This window comes from Podarcis vaucheri (genome assembly GCF_965113315.1).
Source record: "Podarcis vaucheri genome assembly, chromosome: Z".
NCBI classification, from domain to species: Eukaryota; Metazoa; Chordata; class Lepidosauria; order Squamata; family Lacertidae; genus Podarcis; species Podarcis vaucheri.
In genome coordinates this window covers 32,807,343-32,827,774 of record NC_138758.1, presented here as the reverse complement: position 1 = coordinate 32,827,774, position 20,432 = coordinate 32,807,343, and the positions used below count along the sequence as shown (strand labels likewise).

Below are 20,432 nucleotides of genomic sequence, written 5' to 3'. Positions count from 1 at the left end.
TTGGCAAGTCATAAAATGGTTTACTTTGCCAAGGGTCAGATGCAGACGCTTTTCCATACAGTAGTCAGAAAAAGCTGCACAGGCAGTTAAAATGTTGTTTAGTTACAAAATGGTAAAAGTTCCTGAACTATTGGTATAGTAGAGAAAAAACTCCATTGTGGACTGAAACAAAAGAGGCTGCTTAAAGCCATGAATTGCAGGACATTGGACTAGATTATTCCTAGAGCTCACTTCCAACCCTACAGTCCTTTGACTCTATGCCCTTGGGAGGTTGTGGAGTCCCTTTCGTTGCAGGTTTTTAAGCAGAGGTTGGATGGCCCCAGGTCAGATATTTTTTCACTGTGATTCCTCCAGTGCAGAGGGTTGGATTGGATGACCCTTGGGGACCCTTCCAACTCTAAAGTTTCTATGATTCTATGAATTCTAGGGGGAGGCCCAAATGTCTTGATACTTTACATGTGGTTTAGAATTTGTTTCCTTAAAAAAAATCGTGTGGGTACCAGGATAAAGTGTTAAATGTTTTCGTGGTTGTGATTTGTGAAGGATTGACTTAGTCAAAAATCGGGCACCACTGCAATCTCAACCCACGTGTTTCAGTCCTGCTGTCTAGACAACAAAGAAACATGTCCACACACATAGCTTATTTATTTATGTGTTTATTTTAATTTCACAAAATGTATACACTGCTTGATTGTTTAAAAAAAAAAAACAAAGAGAACGAATAGTTGCAATGGGTAAACCGGGAACCTCCATCCTTCAAGGGCAGTCTGAGGGCTTGGCCACACTTTCATTTGACCTGCATTCTGATTGTAGAATCATAGGCTCAGAGAATTGTAGAGCTAAAAGGGACCTCCAGGAGTCATCTACTCCAAAGCCATGCAATGTAGGAATCCTTTAATTGTGCAAAAGTTAATTATTGGGTCTGAGAGCTTTTCTAGTTAGTCTGGGCCTTGCAAAAAACCCAATGGTCGCTGAATTAAGCAAAGCCTCTCTCCAGCTTGTCTACAGAAGATCTGGTTCAGCAGGTCAGCGTGGGGTTTTGTAAGGCCCAGAATGATGAAAAAAGCTCTTGGACCTGAGAGAATAAACTGGTACATGATATCATCAGAAGAACATCAGAAGAGCCTGCTAGATCAGGCCAATGGCCCACCTAGTCCAGTATCCTGTCCTCACAGTGGCCAACCAGATTCCCCAATGGGAAAGCAACAAGCAGGATCCAAGCACAAGAGCCCTGTGGTTTCCAGCAACTGGTATTCAGAACCATATCTGCCTCCAGCTGTGGAGGCAGAGCATAGTCTTCATGGCTAGTAGCTATCAACAGCCATATTCTCCCCCAATGAATTTGTTTAATCCTCTCTTGAAGCCATCCAAGTTAGTGGCTATCACTGCCTTCTGTGGAAGAGAGTTCCTCAGGTTAACGATGCCCTGCATAAAGAAGGATTTCAAGTACACGACATGATCAAAATGCAGGTCAAATGAAAGTGTGGATGAGCAGCAAGACTGAGGACTCAGTGCCATAGCAGTTTGGGGGTTTTGTTTTGAAAGGTGAGAGCAGCAAGCTCAGCAAAAACTACCACATCACAAATGCAATACGTACTCTAGAGAGAAAACATGTTTCTGCGGGGATGGTGGGGAAGACACATGGGAAGGCTGTCTAAGGTTTCTTGCACTGGTCTGGTGGGTCGTGCCCTTAGCTCTCTTTGTCTTCTTCTTCCTTCTCTTCCTCGTCGTCCTTCTCCCCTTTGAGCTTTTGGCGAGCAAATTCCTCGATCACAATATCTTCCTCACTGGAAGAAATGAAAGAATGAAACAATATAGAAAGAGCCTCCCTGAATCAGGCCAATGACCCATCTTAGTCCAGTCAACCTGTTCTCAAAGTAGCCAACCAGATAACTCTTTGGTGGAAACCACCAAGCAGGATCTGAGCACACCCCCAACCCCCCCCCACGCCACCCCCGTGGCTTCCAGCAACTGAGATGCAGAAGCAGTGCTGCCTCCAGAAAAAGGTGAAGCTTCCAATGGGAGCAGAGGTTGGTGCCCTTGTCTCCCCACCCCCATTGCCTTTGAGGACATAGAATTGTAGCTTGGAAGGTACCTCCAAGGGCCATCTAGTCTACCCCACCCCCTGCGATTGTGATCTGTTATTCCAACTATGGTCCTCAGCCCCCATCTAATGTTCCCCAGAGGCTCTCTCAATCAGCTTCCTGGATGCTATTGTTGTTGTTATTAATTTACTTTATTATATATTATTAATAATATATTATTGTATTTAGTAATATAAATAAAATAGTATTGTTAAGAATATTAATTAATATTGATAATAAATGATAGATATTAATATTTTTATTTTATTGCCCATCCTTTACCCTAAGATCCTAAAATCAAACACATCATTGAAAAGTGTTTAAAGCAACTTCCAATAACAATATAAGGAGTGTCCTAAAAATATGCAGCTTGAGTGTCAAGAGCTAAGGCAAAGAGGTGCATCTCTAGCATCCTCTGGAAACTGTGCAATGAAGATGCCAGATGCGCCTCTGCAGGGAGGGAGTTCCTCACTTAGGGGCTGCCACAGAGAAGGCCCTCCACCTGACAGGCCACTCCCCCATCTCTGATGGAGGAGGGGACTATCAAGAAGGCCCCCTCTGCCGATTTCAGCACCCAAGAGGGTCTTTAGGGAAGAAGGTGACATTTCAGGTGGATCTGTCTTTAAGTGACCCCACAAAGAAGTAAAGAATAATAGCTAGTTACCTCCTTGGAAGAGCAGAACACGTAAGTGCAGATATCCAGGATGAGCCGTTTGCAAGGTAGAAGAGGGAGGGGAAAGAAGGAAAAGGCAAACCGTCAGTTTCCAGATCCTCCACATGCAAAGCCTAAGAAAGTGTCTTGGGGCATCTTCAGAGACATCAAATTTACAGTGAACAGTCCAGTTGCAGCGAAATGCAGTTTGTGCAGGCAGCTGAGGTTCAATGCATGCAGAAGGAGAAAGCAACTATCCATGCCAGTGGTAGAATAATAGAATCATGGCATTGGAAGGGGCCCCCAAGGATCATCTATTCCAACCCACTGCAATGCAGAAATCACAGCCAAAATACATTTAAGCGGTAGTCAAGAACTGCAGACACACATATATGAGAACTTGTGGATATTTCATATCTCTTGAACAGGCACTCCCTGGAATGTTTAATTTTTCCTTACCTTGGTGTAGCTGTTGACGATTCACACATCAGAGGGAGGGAAGAAAAAAAGAGAGGTGTACACTGATTAGTCACATTGATTATTATTATTGTTGTTCCTAAAGAACCTGAAATAGAAATGGGTACAAAATGTGTGGCTGTGTGCACACTTCCATTTACTCAGCAACCAGTGTGCTGGGCTGGGAATCATAGAACTGTAGAGTTGGAAGGGGCCCCAAATGTTCACACGCAACATTAGCCATCCAGTGGTTTCATAAAAAATAGTGCATTTTAATGCAGTTGCCTCCAAAGCCACCTTCAATCTGGATTAAGAAAAAGGACAACCCAGCTGTGTTTCAAGATGGTCGTGTGTACACAGCCTGCCTAAGAGAGTTCTAGGGAGAAGGAGGAAGGTCAGGGAATAGGTCCTTAGTGCTTCCATTCAGAAAGACTCTTAGAGAAGTCTTTCTGAATGGTGACAAAGCCATGGGGATGGTTTTATATCTCCCACAAATCTCCTGCACAAAGCCTTTTACTCACAATCATCAGGTTTGGGATGCATCAGGACCACAGGCATCTCCACACCAACATCGCTGAAAAAGAGATGAGGAGAGAGGGCTGAATGGGAGATGCCTCAGAGAGCAAACAGAAGCTTGGAATCAGAGAATTCTAGGGGCATCCAAGGACATTCAGTGCAATGCCCGGCAGTGCAGGAATCACAGCTATTTGTTCACACTGTGATTATTTCTAATTGTTCATAATACGTTTCCCTCCCTCAAATCGTTATAATTGTTGTTGTTCGTTTTGTATGCTGTGAGACGCTTTGAGTGCAGTGTGGAAAAGTGGCACACAGATGAGGTGATGCCGATGGTCAGTAAATTGGGGCTTACCTTGATGTGAGATCTCCCAGGATGCTGCAAAGAGAAGAGGAGATTCAAGGTGGAGGACTGCACAAAGGTAGAAACATTCATTGGGAAGGCTATCCCTCCTGTCCCAGTGTGAGTGCACCCAGGCCAATTCAGAGGGTCTGTTGGGAGTCCCTTGGGCTTCCAGTTTTCCACCACTTAGGGCTTCATGTCAACTCACAGACCAAAGGCAGAGCCTGGACCTATCGTTTGGACCTATATAGACTTCAAGACACACAGAAGAGCATCCTCTTCTCGCAGTGATCAACCGGATGCCCAAATGAGCAACCTGCAAACAGTATCTGAACACAAGGGCCTTCTTTCCTCCTGTGGTTTCCAGCAATTCACATTCAGAAGCATTGCTGCGGAGGCAGATTTAAGGGAGTGTGACTGGTTAGGTTGCACTGGGCACAGAGCCTCAGGGGTCCCACACCTATTATTTATAATGGAGTGTGAGAAGGGGAGGGGTACTGAATTTTGGCATTGTACAGGGCGCTGCTGAAATTTGAGACCCTAAGATTCGCCACTGCATTGCTGTTTCCAGCTGTGGAGGAAGAGCATAGCCATTATGACCAGTAGCCATCAATAGCCCTTTTCTTCCCCTCATGAATTTGTCTAATCCTCTTTTAAAGCCATCCAAGTTGGTGGCCAGCATTGCCTCCTGTGGGAGTTTAACTAAGAATAACTTTATTTTGTTTGTCCTGAATCTTGCAGCATTTGCCTTCACTGGATGTCCGCGAGTTCTGGTGCTTTGAGAGAAGGACAAAAACCTTTCTCTCTCTGCTTTCTCCATTCTAGACATATTTCTATAAACTTACATCATATTGCCTCTCACTCACATTATCTATAAACTAGTAAGCCCCCAATGCTGCAGCCTTTTCTTACAGGGCTGAGCCAATAAAATGTGTCCTTTATAGGGTGCATCCCCATATCTCTTCAGAAATGCAGCATTTCCAAAGGGAGAGAGGAAATCAAATAATTTCCAAAAAAAATTCACTCTGACCAGGCTAGGCCAAGACTGAGCAGGACAGAATAACAAGGCAACATAACCCAGAAATGATAGTTCCTCCCATAGAAAACATCCTCACCCTCCTCTGGATACCATCAGGTTGACTTTCACTGTGTAGGAAACCAGGATCCCGAGAACCTCCTTGTCCATCCCGGGTCTCAGACTAAGGGAGAAAAAACAGGAGACATTCAAACAGGAGTCACCATAGACAAGAATATCAGAACATAAGAAGAGCCTGGAGGATCAGGCCAGTGGCCCATCTATTCCAGCATCATTGTCTCACAGTGGGGAACAGATGCCTACTATGGGAAACCCACAAGCAGGATCCGGGCACAAGAGCAACTCCCCCCTCCTGTGGCTTCCCGCAACTCGAATCCAGAAAAATTTATTCCTCCAACTACAGTCATACCTTGAGTTGAATGTGCTTCTGGTTGAGCACTTTTGGGTTGCGCTCTGTGGCAACCCAGAAATAACGGAGCATGCACATGCTCATGCGCAGACACTCAAAATGATGTCACACGCATGTACAGAAGCGGCAAAACGCGGCACGTGCAGATGCGCCGTCGTGTCTTATGTTCCGTTCAGGATGCGAACGGGGCTCTGGAATGGATCCCGTTCACATCCCGAGGTACCACTGTATAGAGGTAGAACATAGCCATTGTGGCTAGTAACATCAGTAGCCCTTTTCCCATGAATCTGTACACTCCTCTTTTGAAGCCGCCCAGGTTGGTGGTTGTCAAGAGCATGGTTTGTCAATGTGGCACGCATGGGTGCATCTGCAGAGGCCTTTCAAGGTGCTCTCAGGGCCCTGCCCCTCTGTCTGCTAAAATGTGGCTTGGAAGAAGCCTTTTTTGACCAATATTTTGTATTTATTTATTTATCTGTTGCATTTCTATTCTGCCTTTTTCTCTAAGGAACTCAAGGTGGCAGCCATAGTTCTCCCCGTTTTCATTTAATTCCCCCTCCAACAACCCTGTGAAGTAAACTGGGCTTAGAGGCAGTGACTGCCCCTAAGGACGCCCAGTGTGCTGCATGGCCAAGTGAGGATTTGAACTCTGGTCTTTCACAGACCCTTGTCAGGCACTCTAAACACCACACAAGTGTTTCTCTGGGCCCCAAAAGGTTGGTGACAACCTCACACTGCGGAGAATGGGCATCACAGAGAAGGAATCAGTTTCCCTCTCAATTCCCTGCCCCTCTCTGGCCTCCAGTATGCTCCTCAGGGTCCGGACTTACACGGTGGTGGAGGCCAGGTTGGTGTCCTCATGCTTGAGCTTCCCATCCAGGGCCAGACCCCGCTTCTCCCGGTTGTTGTTCAAGCTGGGGGTAATGCTGTATTTTTTGGAGAAGGTGGAGTTGGCAGCCACGTTCTCCCTGCAGAAGGACAGCAATGGAGGAGGTTAAAGGAGCCCACCTTGCCTCAATTTAAAACCACATACCTCAAGAATCTTAGAATCATGGAATCATAGAACTGTAGAGTTGGAAAGGATCCCTAAGGCTCATCTACTCCAACCCCTGAAAATGCAGGAATGGAGGAATCACATCTAAGGATTTTTTGTTGTTACAGTGGTACCTTGGTTTACGAACTTAATCCGTTCCGCAAGTCCGTTCTTAATCTGAATCCGTTCTTAAACAGAGGCACGCTTTCCCTAATGAGGCCTCCCGCCGCCAGTGCCCTTCCACCATTCGGATTCCATTCTTAGACTGAGGTAAAGTTTGCAAACTGCGACACTACTTTCGGTTTTGTGGAGTTCGTAAACTGACTCGTTCGTAAACAGGACTGTTCTTAAACCGAGGTACCACTGTATTTAAATACAGAAAGTCAGATTTCAGATTGAAAAAAATGAGAGCTGGGAAAAATTGAAATTGGCATGTTCTTCCATTCCACATTCTGAACAAGGAGACCCATCCCCAAGAAGTTGTAGAAGAATTTTTCTCTCCCCCCACCCACCCCACAAAAATAATAATAATTAGGGTGGAGAATTTCAAGAGCTCATTTTGCACACAGCTGTAGTACAACCCTCTTGCAAGGTAGGCTCATCTGTCTTCCCACCCCACCCCCTCTCTAGTGAAAAGAAACGTCATTATGTGGAGTGAAGTGTTAAGACTCATGTCCATGTGTAACTACACAAATTAAACATAGGAAAAGTTGAATTCCTCAGGCATTTCTGAGAGAAGTTAGCATTTTCACAATGGGTGTGAAAATGGTCCTGGGGCAGAATTAAAACAAAAGAAGAGACTGACTTCCTCTGTGTCTCATTATCAGTTCTTTGGGGGGGGGGGCGCTGATCCAGATTTTTCTCACGAAGACCCAAGACCTTGCACAAGTTGAAGACATCTGTGCAAAGACACACTGGTCTGGTTAGAGATCTGTGTGCTTACACGAACTCCTCTGAACAGACAGCCTTGGTGTATTTGTCCAGCGAATATAGAACCACATCTGTGACTTGCTCAACTAAACAGAGAGAGAGAAAGAAATTATTGAGGTGATAACATAGAATCATAGAATTGTAGAGTTGGAAGGTGACCCTTCCAACCCCCTGCAAAGCAAGGTTCTATTGGTGCCCTTACCTGTTATTTTGATCTTCTTCACAATCTTGTTGGTGGTGTTGTTAATGTTGACATTAACGCCAATTGGATCTCCATGGTAATAAATCTGAAATGACAGGGGGTTGTTGCTGAAGATGGAGAAAAAGAAGGGAAGGAAATCCCAATCTTTTCCTGGACTCACAACTATTTCCGCAACCATCTCCTGAGCCATTTCGCGTACTATATCTTGCAGTGATTGGATTACTGCTAAAGTCATTGCAGAATGATGCAATACAATTGCTTATGAGAGCAAGGCCTTGTCAGAATATAACTCCTGTGCTCAGAGATCTGCACTGGCTGCTCGTTTGCTATGGGGCCAAGTTCAAGGTTTGCTGTTAATGTGCAAAGCCCTTAACAGCATGGAACCAGTTTACCTGCAATATCACTTTACCTCAGGCATCCCCAACCTGTGGCCCTCCAGATGTTTTGGCCTACAACTCCCATGATCCCTAGGTAACAGGACCGGTAGTCAGGGATGATGGGAATTGTAGTCCAAAACATCTGGAGGGCCAAAGGTTGGGGATGCCTGCTTTACCACATGTATATGCCCACTCAACTGCTTCTGTCTGCATAATTGGCACTGTTAGAGTTGCCACCTAATCCCTGTTCTTCATTTGTAAGACATTGGTCTTTTAGTGTGGCAGCACTTTAACTCTGGAACTTCCTGCCTATTGACATCATGAAAGCATCCTTCACTGTACCCTTTTCAGCACCTGCTAAAAACTGTTTTGCTTAGGCAAGCCTGTCCACATGTTTAGAATGTTGATGTCTGCTTTAATCTGTTTTTACTTAATTGCTGGTTTTATCTTCTGAATGTTTTACAGAGTTGCTTTTACTGATTAAGATTTATTGTTTTATCTTTTTCATGAACTGCTCTGAAGGGTGTGTTGTTGTTGTTGTTTTAAAAAAATAATCCCAGAGGTGTATAATTTTTTTGAAATAAATAAATAAATGACGAAATTGATCAGAAAGGCCACATGTTTGGCCAAATGAACTGACTGCAAATCAAGTGTGGTTAAGCAATGGACTTGTAGAAGTGGAAGGTACTATGACATCCCTTGGTTCCTTGGTTTAGATTTCTGTTGATGCAGCTTAGAACTGCATTAGGTTTTGTTTTGTTTTGTTTTGTTTTGTTTTTGCTGCTGCTTCACATTTTTGGCTCACTTAAAGGGTCAATAATGTCTCACTAAGCGTGGGGCCCTCCGGAGCAGAGAGACTTGGTGAAGGGGAGAGAATGCCTCAAAAAGCTAACACGCAACACTCACCTCCTTATCCAGAGAGGCCTCCAGGTGCAAAGGCTTATCCGACATCATGAACTGCCTGGTCGTCTCCGACTTTGGGGCTGGGCCTGTCTGGGCAGGTGCAAACTGGACCTTCCGAATCACCAGCCTCACTGAATTTCTGCACAGAGAAGACGTGTGTTATTGAGAGAGGCATTTACCTCTTCCGTAGAACTGCAGAGCTGGAAGAGACTCCAAGGGTCATCTAAGCCAACTCTCTGCAATGCAGAAATTGCATCCAGCTCTTCCAAGAATAAGCCAGTAGGAGGCAGGTGCTTTCATCATTTCCCGAAATCCTCCCTCCAAGTTCAGTAGAAATTAAAAAGAGAAGAACAAGAAGAGTTTGGATTTGATATCCCACCTTTCACTCCCCTTCAGGAGTCTCAAAGCGGCTAACATTCTCCTTTCCCTTCCTCCCCCACAACAAACACTCTGTGAGGTGAGTGGGGCTGAGAGACTTCAGAGAAGTGTGACTGGCCCAAGGTCACCCAGCAGCTGCATGTGGAGGAGCGAGGACGCGAACCCGGTTCCCCAGATTAGGAGACTACCGCTCTTAACCACTACACCACACTGGCTCTCCAAGAGGCCAAAGATCAGGCCAAAAGGGGCCCAGTATTCTGTCTTCACAGGGGTTGACCAGATGCCCCAGTGGGAAGCCTCCAAACAGGATCCAAGCGCAAGAGCAATTCTCCCTTCCTGTAGCTTCCAGCAAGGGTTCCAAACATATGTAAAAGGTAAAGGTAAAGGGACCCCTCACCATTAGGTCCAGTTGTGGGCGACTCTGGGCTTGCAGTGCTCATCTCGCTTTACTGGCCGAGGGAGCCGGTGTACAGCTTCCGGGTCATGTGGCCAGCATGACTAAGCTGCTTCTGGTGAACGAGAGCAGTGCACGGAAACGCCGTTTCCTTCCCACAGGAGCGGTACCTATTTATCTACTTGCACTTTGACGTGCTTTTGAACTGCTAGGTTGACAGGAGCAGGGACTGAGCAACGGGAGCTCAACCCGTTGTGGGGTTTCAAACTGCCGACCTTCTGATTGGCAAGTCCTAGGCTCTGTGGTTTAACCCACAGCGCTACCCGCGTCCCTGCCCATAAAACGTATAAATATATGTAATCTATATTGCTAGAGAATCAGCGTGGTGGAGTGGTTAGTGTGTCAGATAAGGACCTGGGAGAGCCAGGTTCAAATCCCCACCACTTAGCCAGGAAGCTCACTGGGTGACCTTGGGAGTCAGCCACTGTCTTTCAGCTTCATCTACCTCATAGGGTTGTTGTGAGCAAAAAATGGGGAGGGGCGAGGAGGAGAACTATGGACGCAACCTTGAGCTCCTTGGAGAAAAAGTTGGGATATAAATGCAGTGAATAATAATAATAGATTACAATAATAGATTGCAAACTGTCATATTTTCCTTGTTGGTTTTACATAAGTGGATCTCAGAGCCTTTTCCTAGAATCATAGAACTGCAATGTTCGAAGGGACACCAAACAATGCAGGAATCCCCAGCTAAATGGCCCTCCAGCCAGTCATTCTGTTCTTTGCATTGTTTATTTTCAGCTGAAGAGCAAACTAAAAATGCTTTGAATAAATGAGTAACTGTTGAAACTTATGCTGGGGTTACCTCTTGTGAATTTTCTCCTCCAGGTTTTCAGCACAGAATCCTTTGACCTCAAAATCGACCCCACAAGACTGAGGAAAATGCAGAAGAAAGTGGGTTAGAGATTAAGGGTGGGTCATGCCTTTGAACTACTAATTGCAATTCTTGATACAAACACAACCAAGTCCTGAAGTGCTTTAAAAGGCTCGTGGTTTTGAGGACAGAAAGCCATCCCATTGGGGTTCATAGAAAAGGGTTCATAGAACCATAGGATCGTACAATTGGAAGGGATCCCTGAGGGTCATCTAGTCCAACCCCCTGAAGTGCAGGTATCACAGCTAAATTAAGATATGCTTTAATTTCCATTTGCTTTCCAGGTTTCTTGGATGCTTTCACACACAGCTCACCTTTCCAGCATCATCTGGTCCTGGCTGGAGAGTGACAGAACAGGGGAGGTTGGTTGCCATCTAGAGAGAAAAATAATAATATTTTATTCCCTTTTAATGTCTACGCTTTTCTAAAAAGCAGTTTTTCTTCTGGAGATGTTGTCCCAAATGACTTGTTGGGCTGGCCAGGGCAGGAGGCAGTATAAGGATTACAGTCCACATTTGGAATATTCCACATTTGGAATATACTGTGTACAACCCTGGTTGCCTCTCCTCAAAAAGGAGGTTGTAGAGTTGAAAAAGGTGCAAAAGAGGGTAACTCAGCTGACCAAGGGTAACCCAGCTGACTATGAGGGAAGGTTTCAGCGTTTGGGACCTTTCAGTTTGGAGAAAAGGCAAGTAAGAGGGGACATAATTGAAGTTTATAAACTGGTACATGACATGGAGAAAGTGGTTGGAGAAAAGTTCTTCTCCCTCTCTCATAATGCGTGAGCATCCAATGAAGCTGAATGTTGGAAGTTTCAGGACAGATTAAAGGAAGGAATTTCCTCCTGCAGGTGACAGCAATGGCCACCAACCTGAATCAGACAAATTCATGGAGGGCTATTGATGGCAATTAGCCACAATGGCTATGCTCTGCCACCACAGTTGGAGGCAGCAATGCTTCTGAATGCCAGTTGCTGGAAACCACAAGAGGTGAGAGGGCTCTTGTGCTTGGATCCTGCCTGCAGGTTTCCCTTTGGGGCACCTGGTTGGCCACTGTGAGAAGAGGAGGCTGGAGTCTAGGTGGGCCCCTGGCCTGACCCAACAGGGCTCTTCCCACATTCACCTTTCCTCCCAAGGAACCCATGTTGGCATATATGGTTCTCCGCCTTTCTCACAACAACCCTGTGAGGTGAGGTTTGTTAGCCTAAGAGGCAGTGCTGGTTTCCCAAAAAGAGGCCAATGTAAAAACAGGTTGCTAGCCCAGGTGGGCCCCTTTTGGCCTGATCCAACAGTGCTCTACTTATGTATTTATGTATACATATAATCATGTTTTTAGGATATAAAAACAATGACTCCATTGAGGGGGGAAAGATGGGGGTCTTGCACAGGGAAGAGGAAGATGCGTCAAAGGTGTACCTCAAAGGTGAAGGGGTAAGCATGTTCCCCCAGCTTTTTCATCAGCTTTTCCTGCAAAGGAGTAAGCGTCTTGGGGGCCTGGTCAGGCACAGGAGGGTACATCTGGGCAGTGAGGACATAGATGTCCTTCCGGAAGGTGAGCCCAATAACATCCAGGTCGTCGCGGCCATAGCGGAATGCACAGGTCAGTGTCACGTACACTGTTGAGGAGGGGGCAGCAGGATGGGGAGAGGAAAAGAGAAGGAAGACATGGGGAGATGGGAGTTGAGAAAGGACAGCAGTGGCGGGGGGAAGAGAGATGATGGTTAGTTTAGAGAAAGTTTCTCAATTCAGATTGTAAATTAAATCTAGAACAGGATTTGTACAGGAGCAGGTCTAATGTGCTATGTGTGTGTGTGTGTGTTTTCGTTTGAAGATTAACCATACAATCTAACAGAGGAAGAACCACAGAATTGTAGAGTTGGAAGGAACCCCGAGAGTCATCTAGTCCAACTGCATGCAATGCAGGAATCAGAGCTACAAGAATCTCTGGTCTCCAATGGGCATCCAACCTCAGTTTAAAACCTCCAATGAAGGGAGAGTCCACCACCATACAGGGGAGTCTGTTCCACTGTCAAATGGCTCTTACTGTCAGAAAACTTTTCCTGATGTTTAGTTGGAATCTCCTTTCCTGGCACTTGAAGCTATTGATTTGGGTCCTCCCTACTGAAGCAGCAGACAACAAGCCTGATATTTGTATCACTTTGCCCACTTTAAGCTTCTAAATAGCACCAGAGTCAATAAGCGTGGGAGGGAAGAAGAGGTGGTTTCATAGCTGAGAAGAGATGCCTTGAACTAAGCCAGCAATTTCTGGGATAAAGTCTCTCCCAAATATTCATGTGTTTCCAATGAAAATTGTTACAAATTTTTTGTCTCCATCCCAAGTAAATAAAACTGGAAAAACAAGACAATGAGAAAATTACCTTTCCGATCTTTCAGGTACTCTGGGTCAACCAAGACAATCCCATCTGCAAATACATGTGAAAGAGAATTGGATCAACAAGGAGGGAGAGATAGATTGTAGACTCATAGAATCATAGAATTGTAGAGTTGGAAGGGACCCCAGGGGTTGTCTAGCCCAACCTTGTAAAGGTAAAGGTAAAGGGACCCTTGACCATTAGGTCCAGTTGTGGCCGACTCTGGGGTTGCGGCACTCATCTCGCTTTATTGGCCGAGGGAGCCGGCATACAGCTTCCAGATCATGTGGCCAGCATGGCTAAGCTGCTTCTGGCGAACCAGAGTAGCACACGGAAACGCCGTTTACCTTCCCACCGGAGCGGGACCTATTTATCTACTTGCACTTTGACGTGCTTTCGAACTGCTAGGTTGGCCGGAGCAGGGACTGAGCAAAAGGCGCTCAACCCGTTGCAGGGATTCGAACCACTGACCTTCTGATTGGCAAGTCCTAGGCTCTGTGGTTTAACCCACAGCGCCACCCGCATCCCTTAGCCCAACCTTGTTCAAGGCAAGAATTCTATGATCTACAGGCAATAGAATTGTAGATTGGGAAGGGAACCAAGGGCCATGTACATGCCTGCAATGCAGGAATCACAGCTAAAAAAAGCCCTGTCAGATGGGTACTCAAGTTGGAGCTTAATGCCCCCCCCAAGTCATCAGGTAGACAGGCAATGTTATCAACCACCACCATCTTTCCAGCTGAAATTCAGATGACTGAAGGGGATAGAAAGAAAACCACTCACCAACGGGTTCCACAGAATCCACATGATCCACAAAATCTCTTTTCCCCAGGTAGATGGATAGCTAGATGGGCAGGAGGAGGGGGGAAGTGTTTGATCAGCTAGCAAATTTAGTCTTATGGCATCTTACAACCATCAAAATAAGGCAGGTCCTAAAAACATACACCCCAACGGCAAAGAAGTGTGTCTTTAGCATCCTCCAGAAGCTGTGCCATGAAGATGCCTGATGTACCCCTTGGGGGGAGGGGGACTCAGGGGCCACACAGAGAAGGCACCCCCCCCCCCGCCTCTGAGGGTGGAGATGCTACCAAGAGGGCCCCTACCAAGACTTCCAAAGCTCAAATATTTGTTTATGGCACATCGATTTCAGAATCAGTGAATCAGAGAGTTGGAAGCATAGGAGCCAACTCCTAGGGGCCATAGGGGTGTCAGCTCCCACTATAAAATATTTGAGAGGGCCAGACTCCCGCAAAGTTGATGGGCATTCCCATTCAAATGGTGTGTGGACACTGTGTCATGTGATCGATTATGCAGGGTGGCGTGGGGCTCACCTGGGCTCCCACAATATTTTATTCAAGTTGGCACCCCTGGTTGGAAAAGACCCAACCCCCTGCAATGCAAGAATAAAATAATACATATTTACACAGTGGTCTTACCTTTCCATTGGGGCAGGTCTTCTTGTACACTCTGCCAACAAAAGTATAGGGAAGGGAATGAACTCAAACCATTTTTTAAAAATAAAGTATTCCATTAAGTATTGTGCTGCATTTATTTCTCTAATCAAGATATTCAGGCTAAGGCTAATGAACAGAAAGGAGACAGCAGAAGACCAACTTCCTTGGTAGAGCAACAGTTCTAGAAGTCCTAGAAGTATAGAGTTCGAAGGGGTCATCTAGCTCAACCCCCTGCAACACCATTTTTGTCTGCCTGATTTTAAATGAAACCTAGCAAACAGAGGTTGGACTAGACGGCCCTCTGGAGTCCTTGCAACCCTAAGGTTCTGTGGCCAGAAGAATGTGAGCAAGTGCAATAGGGTGCTTTTGTTTGGAGGCTGCCGAAATACATACTCTGAGTGTGTATGCGTGTGTATGTTTGCATGGGATTTCTTGAGAAATGTCTGCTCAAGATGAATAGCATAAATTAATTAATGGTTGTTGTTTTTTTGTTTGGAAAAAGAACATAGGGCGCTGCCTTACACCATTGGTCCATCTAGCTCACTATTGTCTACACTGACCGGCAGCTCTTCTCTAGGGTTTCAGGCAGGGCTCTCTCCCAACCCTCCCTGGAGATGCCATCAGGGATTGAACCTCAGGCCTTCTGCATGCAAGGGCCCCTGGGAAGCTGACTTATAGTGATTCAGACTATTGCTCCACGTGGTTCAGTATTGTTTGCACTGATTGGCAGCACTGGCTCTCCGAAGTTTCAGGCCAAGGATTTTCCTAGGCCTGCCTGGGGATTCTCTTTCCCACTGAGAGACAGTCCTCTCCTTCAAATTGCCATAAGATTCCAGTCCTCGTGGCTCTGTGTAAAAGGCCTGACTGAAAGAGCAACATCAGAAGCTGCCTTCTTTCTGTGAGTAAGACCCATAACTACATGTACCTTAGTGTTGTCTACATTGACTGGCAGGAGCAATTCAGGACTTTGGGGGGGGGGGCTAGTCCCTCCTAGCCCCACCTGGAAATGCCGGCAGGGACTGAGCCTGGGATCTTCTCCTGGGTGAAAAGCTGAACATAGGTGAGATCCAAGTTCGGGCACCCCCTCCACCATCCTACTGGGTCCAAGGTGAGTCTGATGGGGTGAAAATGAGCCCAAATGAGCTTGGTCTTTTCACATCTAGCAGGCAAAAGTTGACTTACTTTGACCCATCAGCCATATCCAATTAGTGTAGCAGAAGCAGCAGAAGCAGAACTGTGGAAGAAATCGAAAGGCTAAGTTAGCTGTATGGCAAAGGAAGGATTGCCCTTAGCCTTTTTAGTGCCACAGGACAAAAAAAGGGATTTGCCTCCTCCACTTGCATCCTGCTTCCCTGTCCGCAGAGTCCTACGTTATAGAATCATAGAAATGTAGAGTTGGAAGGTACCCCAAGGGTCATCTAGTTCAACCCACTGCAATGCAGGAATCACAGCTCAATAATCCCTTAGAGATGGCCATCCAACCTCTGCTTTAAAATCTCCAGTGAAGAAGAGTCTGCTACCTTCAGAGGTTGTTTATTCCACTGTTGAAAAGTTCTTACCACCAGAAAGTTCTTCCTAAGTTTTAGCCGGAATCACTTTTCTTGTCCTTCGAAGCCATTGGTTTGGGTCCTTCCCTCTGGACCAAAAGGAAACAAGCTTGCTCCATCTTCCATGTGAAAGCCCTTCAGATATTTGAAGGTGAGTATCATATCTCCTCTCCGTCTTCTCTTCTCCAGGCCAAACATACTCAATTCCCTCCACCGTTCCTCACAAGGTTTGGTTTCCAGACCCTTGATCATCTTGGTCACCCTCCTTTGCACACCCTCTAGCTGGCCAATATCCTTCTTAAATTGTGGTGCCCAAAACTGGACACAGGTCTTCATTTGAGGTCTGACCAAGGCAAAGCAGGTCTATTACTTCCCTTGATTTGGACACTCAACTTTTCTTGATGCTGCCTAGAATGGCATTAGCTTTTTTTGCTGCTGCACTACACTGTTGCCTCAAGCTAAGCTTGCTGCCTACTCAGACCCCTAGATCCTTTACTCATCTCTTCCTATGGGGTTCCCCTTAACATTTGGCTGCGCATTTGGTTATTCCTGCCAAAGTGTAGAATGTTCTACTGATGTAGCCTTGAACTGCATTAGCACGGCTACATCACATGGTTGGCTCATGCTAAGTTTGTAGTCTGCTAAGACCCTGAGATCCTTTTCACATGGACTGTTGTGTCTGTATTTGAGGTGCCCAACTTTAACCTGGGAATTAAAGAGTAAGTATATATCTTTAATCAGTAGAGTTTCTGCAAGATTAACAGGGATGAGCCCAGCTCTTTAAGCAGGTCAATCCTAACAAGCTGGGAGCCTACTAGCAGGTGTCACAACGAGGGGCCCATTTATGTAGCTACAACAAAGACATCCCTCAACACTGGCAAAGCAGCTGTGCATTGCCATTGACCATTTCAATGTAGTCTGCGCTGAAATTCCGAACTCTGAAAAAACGAATAGCTTACAGTGCGGTTATTGATGGTGTAGTGAGCATTATTTTATAGAAGGCAGTCCTACCCTCTCACAAGGGGCTTGGATACTATCAACCTTAAAACTCTAAAGTAATAATGATTTTAAAAAATATTTCTAACTTTAATATAGACCAAAATATGTCAGCGACTTGGAGGTGCAAATGAACTTTCATTTTCTTTTCACAAAAAAACTTTCATAAGCCTTTGTCAGGCTGTCAGGCTGTCTGGCTGTCTGGCTGTCTGGCTGTCTGTCGGTCTGCCAGTCAATCATCTATCTATCTATCTATCTATCTATCTATCTATCATCTATCTATCTATCATCTATCTATCTCTATCTATCTATCTATCATCTATCTATCTATCATCTATCTATCTATCATCTATCTATCTATATCTATCTATCATCTATCTATCTATCATCTATCTATCTATCTATCTATCTATCTATCTATCTCTATCATCTATCTATCTATCATCTATCATTATCTATCATCTATCTCTACTGTCTGTTAGGCATGTCTGTTTGTCTATACATATTTGACAGACATTCTATGTATCTATCTTGTCAGTCTATCTATCACCTGTTCGTATATCTGTCTATTTGTCTCACTTTCTATCTTTTGGTCTATTGGTCAGCTAGTCTAGCTATTAATCATCTATCTATCTATCTATCTATCTATCTATCTATCTATCATCTATCTATCATCTATCATCTTCCTCTATCTATCATCTATTTATCTATCTATCAGTCAAAGAATCAATCAATCACCTTCTGGTGCCTATATGCCAGCTGAAAAGTGAGATGAGCACCGCACCCCATGGTCGCCTTTGACTGGACTTAACTGTCCAGGGGTCCTTTACCTTCCTCAACTTTTACCATTTAATCTTTTATTTGTCATCTATCGTTACAATTATTCTCTCTGTTTATAGACATTATAAAATGAAACAATCAAACTTAAAAAAAAATAAATTCTGGTGCCAGATATATTCATCTAGTTTAGCTTTTAGTACTCAGAGAGAGGCACCCCCTAAATTCCTCTGAGCTCTGCTGGTCACTGGAGTAAAAGAAAAAGAAGGTCCATCCAAGATGCCTTACCTGAAATCAGGAGAGTCTCTCGAGGTCCACACACCTCTTTGCACCAATTCTGGAAGGCTTCTGACTATTGCAGCGGGGCTTTTTATAACCCCATTGTGGTCCCTCCTCCATTCATTGGGGGTGTAAAGTGTGTGCTTATTTTTGAGGCCAGAATCCTATTAGACTATTAATTAAGGGGACTCTGGTTGAGTAACAGAGTGGGCTATAAATACGTTTTCTTTGGGAAGACGATTACAGGGATTGAGGAAGCAGGCTCAAGCATCAAGATTAGCCAGGCACAACGGTGCCTGAGATCAAGCCATTGATGTGGGTGTTCTTACTATACAGATGGCATCACCCTTCTTTGAAAATGTCCAAAATGTTCTCTTCTATATCACTTAATTGTCAGAGGGGATGCGATAAACTTGGTGGGTATTCTAATTTATGGTGGGGACGTACACGTGTGCAAGATTTGGGGGATTTAATATTGATGGCAATGATAAATATTCCTGAACTATAGTTGTCCAAAATTAATGTAACCGAATATTAGTTATGATGCCTGTGTCAAAAGAACAGGTCTTATCTGACGTCTGGGTACCTCAAAGAGCCATTGCAACAATGGGAAATATTACACTGGACACTTGGTACCACTTGCTCTAGAACAGAGCTGTGGTGGGGGAAAATGACACATAATTTGAGATTTCAGTGAGGACTAAAACCTCCAGACACTTTTCATATGATTTGGCATTCCTTTTTGGCATATAATGCAGCCGAACATCATTTTCAAGTCAACCCTTGTCACAAGCCTGGCAAATCTGGAATAATCAGATAATGCTGATCATATTTGCTTGGATTTTGTTGCTTCTCATATGTAACTGTACAGTGCAGCATAGTGGTTAGAATGTCAAAACAGGGTTTGGATCCCCATTTGGACACAAAGTTCATTGGGTGTGACAATGGGGGCCAGTCATTGCCTTTCAGCCTAGGGTTATTGTGGGGATTAAATGTGAAGGGTGAGAACAATGGACTTGTCACTTTGAGCTCCTTGGAGGGAAAGGTGGAATATAAAAGCATCACAATTAATAATAATTAATATTACATTTAATAAACTGTATTCATTCTATGTGCCTATTTTATAGTTTTGTATTTCATCTTTTCGCTTTCACCTGTTGTATAAGGTCTACCAGACTTGTGTGTTGAGCCCCCTGGTTTATGGAAGTGAGTCATGGGCAGTTTACAACTGCCAGGAGCAATGCCTCAACTCCTTCCACATGTGCTGCATCAGGAACATTTTGGGCATCACATGGCAGGAAGAAGACGAAGAGTTTGGATTTGATATCCTGCTTTATCACTACCCAAAGGCGTCTCAAAATGGCTAACAATCTCCTTTCCCTTCCTCCCCCACAACAAACACTCTGTGAGGTGAGTGGAGCTGAGAGACTTCAAAGAAGTGTGACTGGCCCAAGGTCACCCAGCAGTTGCATGTGGAGGAGTGGAGATGCGAACCCTGTTCACCAGATTACGAGTCCACCGCTCTTAATCACTTCACCACACTGGACAGAGTTTGAAAAAATTATTTGCCCTTCCAAGCCCACATTCCTAGCATGTTTGCACTCCTGTCTCAGTGACATCTACACTGGCTTGGTCTACGTCCACAGAATGGAAGATGGCAGGATCCCCAAGGGCGTGCTCTATAGGGAAGTGGCTTCAGGTATTGGGCCTCTTGCCAGAGTAACTCTGTGCTGCATAATATCATGTGCAAATGTGACACAAAGGCTGGCAACATCAACTCTGCCATGTGGGAATTCCTTGTAGACAACCACAAGTCCTGGAGACAGACAGTTGGGTCCTGTATCCACAGCATTGACCAAAGAAGGAAATACCACTGGGAGGAGTGCAGAGAGAAGAAACATCATGGTGCATCTCTAACAGTGAAACCAGACACCTTCATTTGCCCCAGACATAGCTGTCAACGTTTCCCCCTTTTTAAGGGAAATTCCCTTATTCCAAATAGGGAAAAGAAAAGGGAAAAGTTATGGCCCCAGATGCAACAAAACATGTCTCTCCCCTATTGGCTTCTACAGCCACATAAGGCCATAACCTTCCAACAGTTTGACTTCACTCCCAAAGGTGCATTCCTCCTTTGTCTCCTGAGACAGATGGATGCCAACAACAGTAAGTTATAATGTTTCTTTCTTTTCTGTATACATTTTTCAAGAGAGTTCTGTGTGGATTTCCAAATTGCTGTGGTTTTGAGAAACTCAGTGCAGAAACTTTTTCTAGTGGGTTAAATGGTCTTTGTCATTAAGAATATAAGAAGAGCTTTGCAGGATCAGGCCAATGGCCCATCCAGTCTATCATCTTGTTCTCAAAGTG

General features: G+C 44.9%; 1 protein-coding gene across 2 annotated transcripts; it reads right to left on the bottom strand.

Annotated features, from left to right (window-relative positions):
* Nucleotides 1-638: 638 nt before the first annotated feature.
* Nucleotides 639-18,693, bottom strand: ARR3 (arrestin 3). Of its 2 annotated transcripts, none has more exons than XR_014215813.1 (16): nucleotides 18,078-18,693; nucleotides 15,652-15,703; nucleotides 14,452-14,482; nucleotides 13,799-13,859; nucleotides 13,022-13,066; nucleotides 12,060-12,259; nucleotides 10,959-11,018; nucleotides 10,576-10,643; nucleotides 8,942-9,077; nucleotides 7,659-7,743; nucleotides 7,470-7,542; nucleotides 6,324-6,461; nucleotides 5,167-5,250; nucleotides 4,064-4,087; nucleotides 2,749-3,766; nucleotides 639-1,787 (listed from the first exon to the last, which is right to left on the bottom strand). XR_014215813.1 is itself a non-coding variant. In XM_082208558.1 (16 exons), exons 2-16 carry the CDS (start codon nucleotides 15,666-15,668, stop codon nucleotides 1,691-1,693), a joined length of 1,176 nt encoding a protein of 391 aa, XP_082064684.1. In that variant the 5' UTR covers nucleotides 15,669-15,703; nucleotides 18,078-18,693; the 3' UTR covers nucleotides 639-1,690. The 2 variants fall into 2 exon arrangements, 1 of the variants encoding a protein (XP_082064684.1); XM_082208558.1 differs by having other exon boundaries at nucleotides 3,710-3,766.
* Between the last annotated feature and the right edge of the window lie 1,739 nt (nucleotides 18,694-20,432).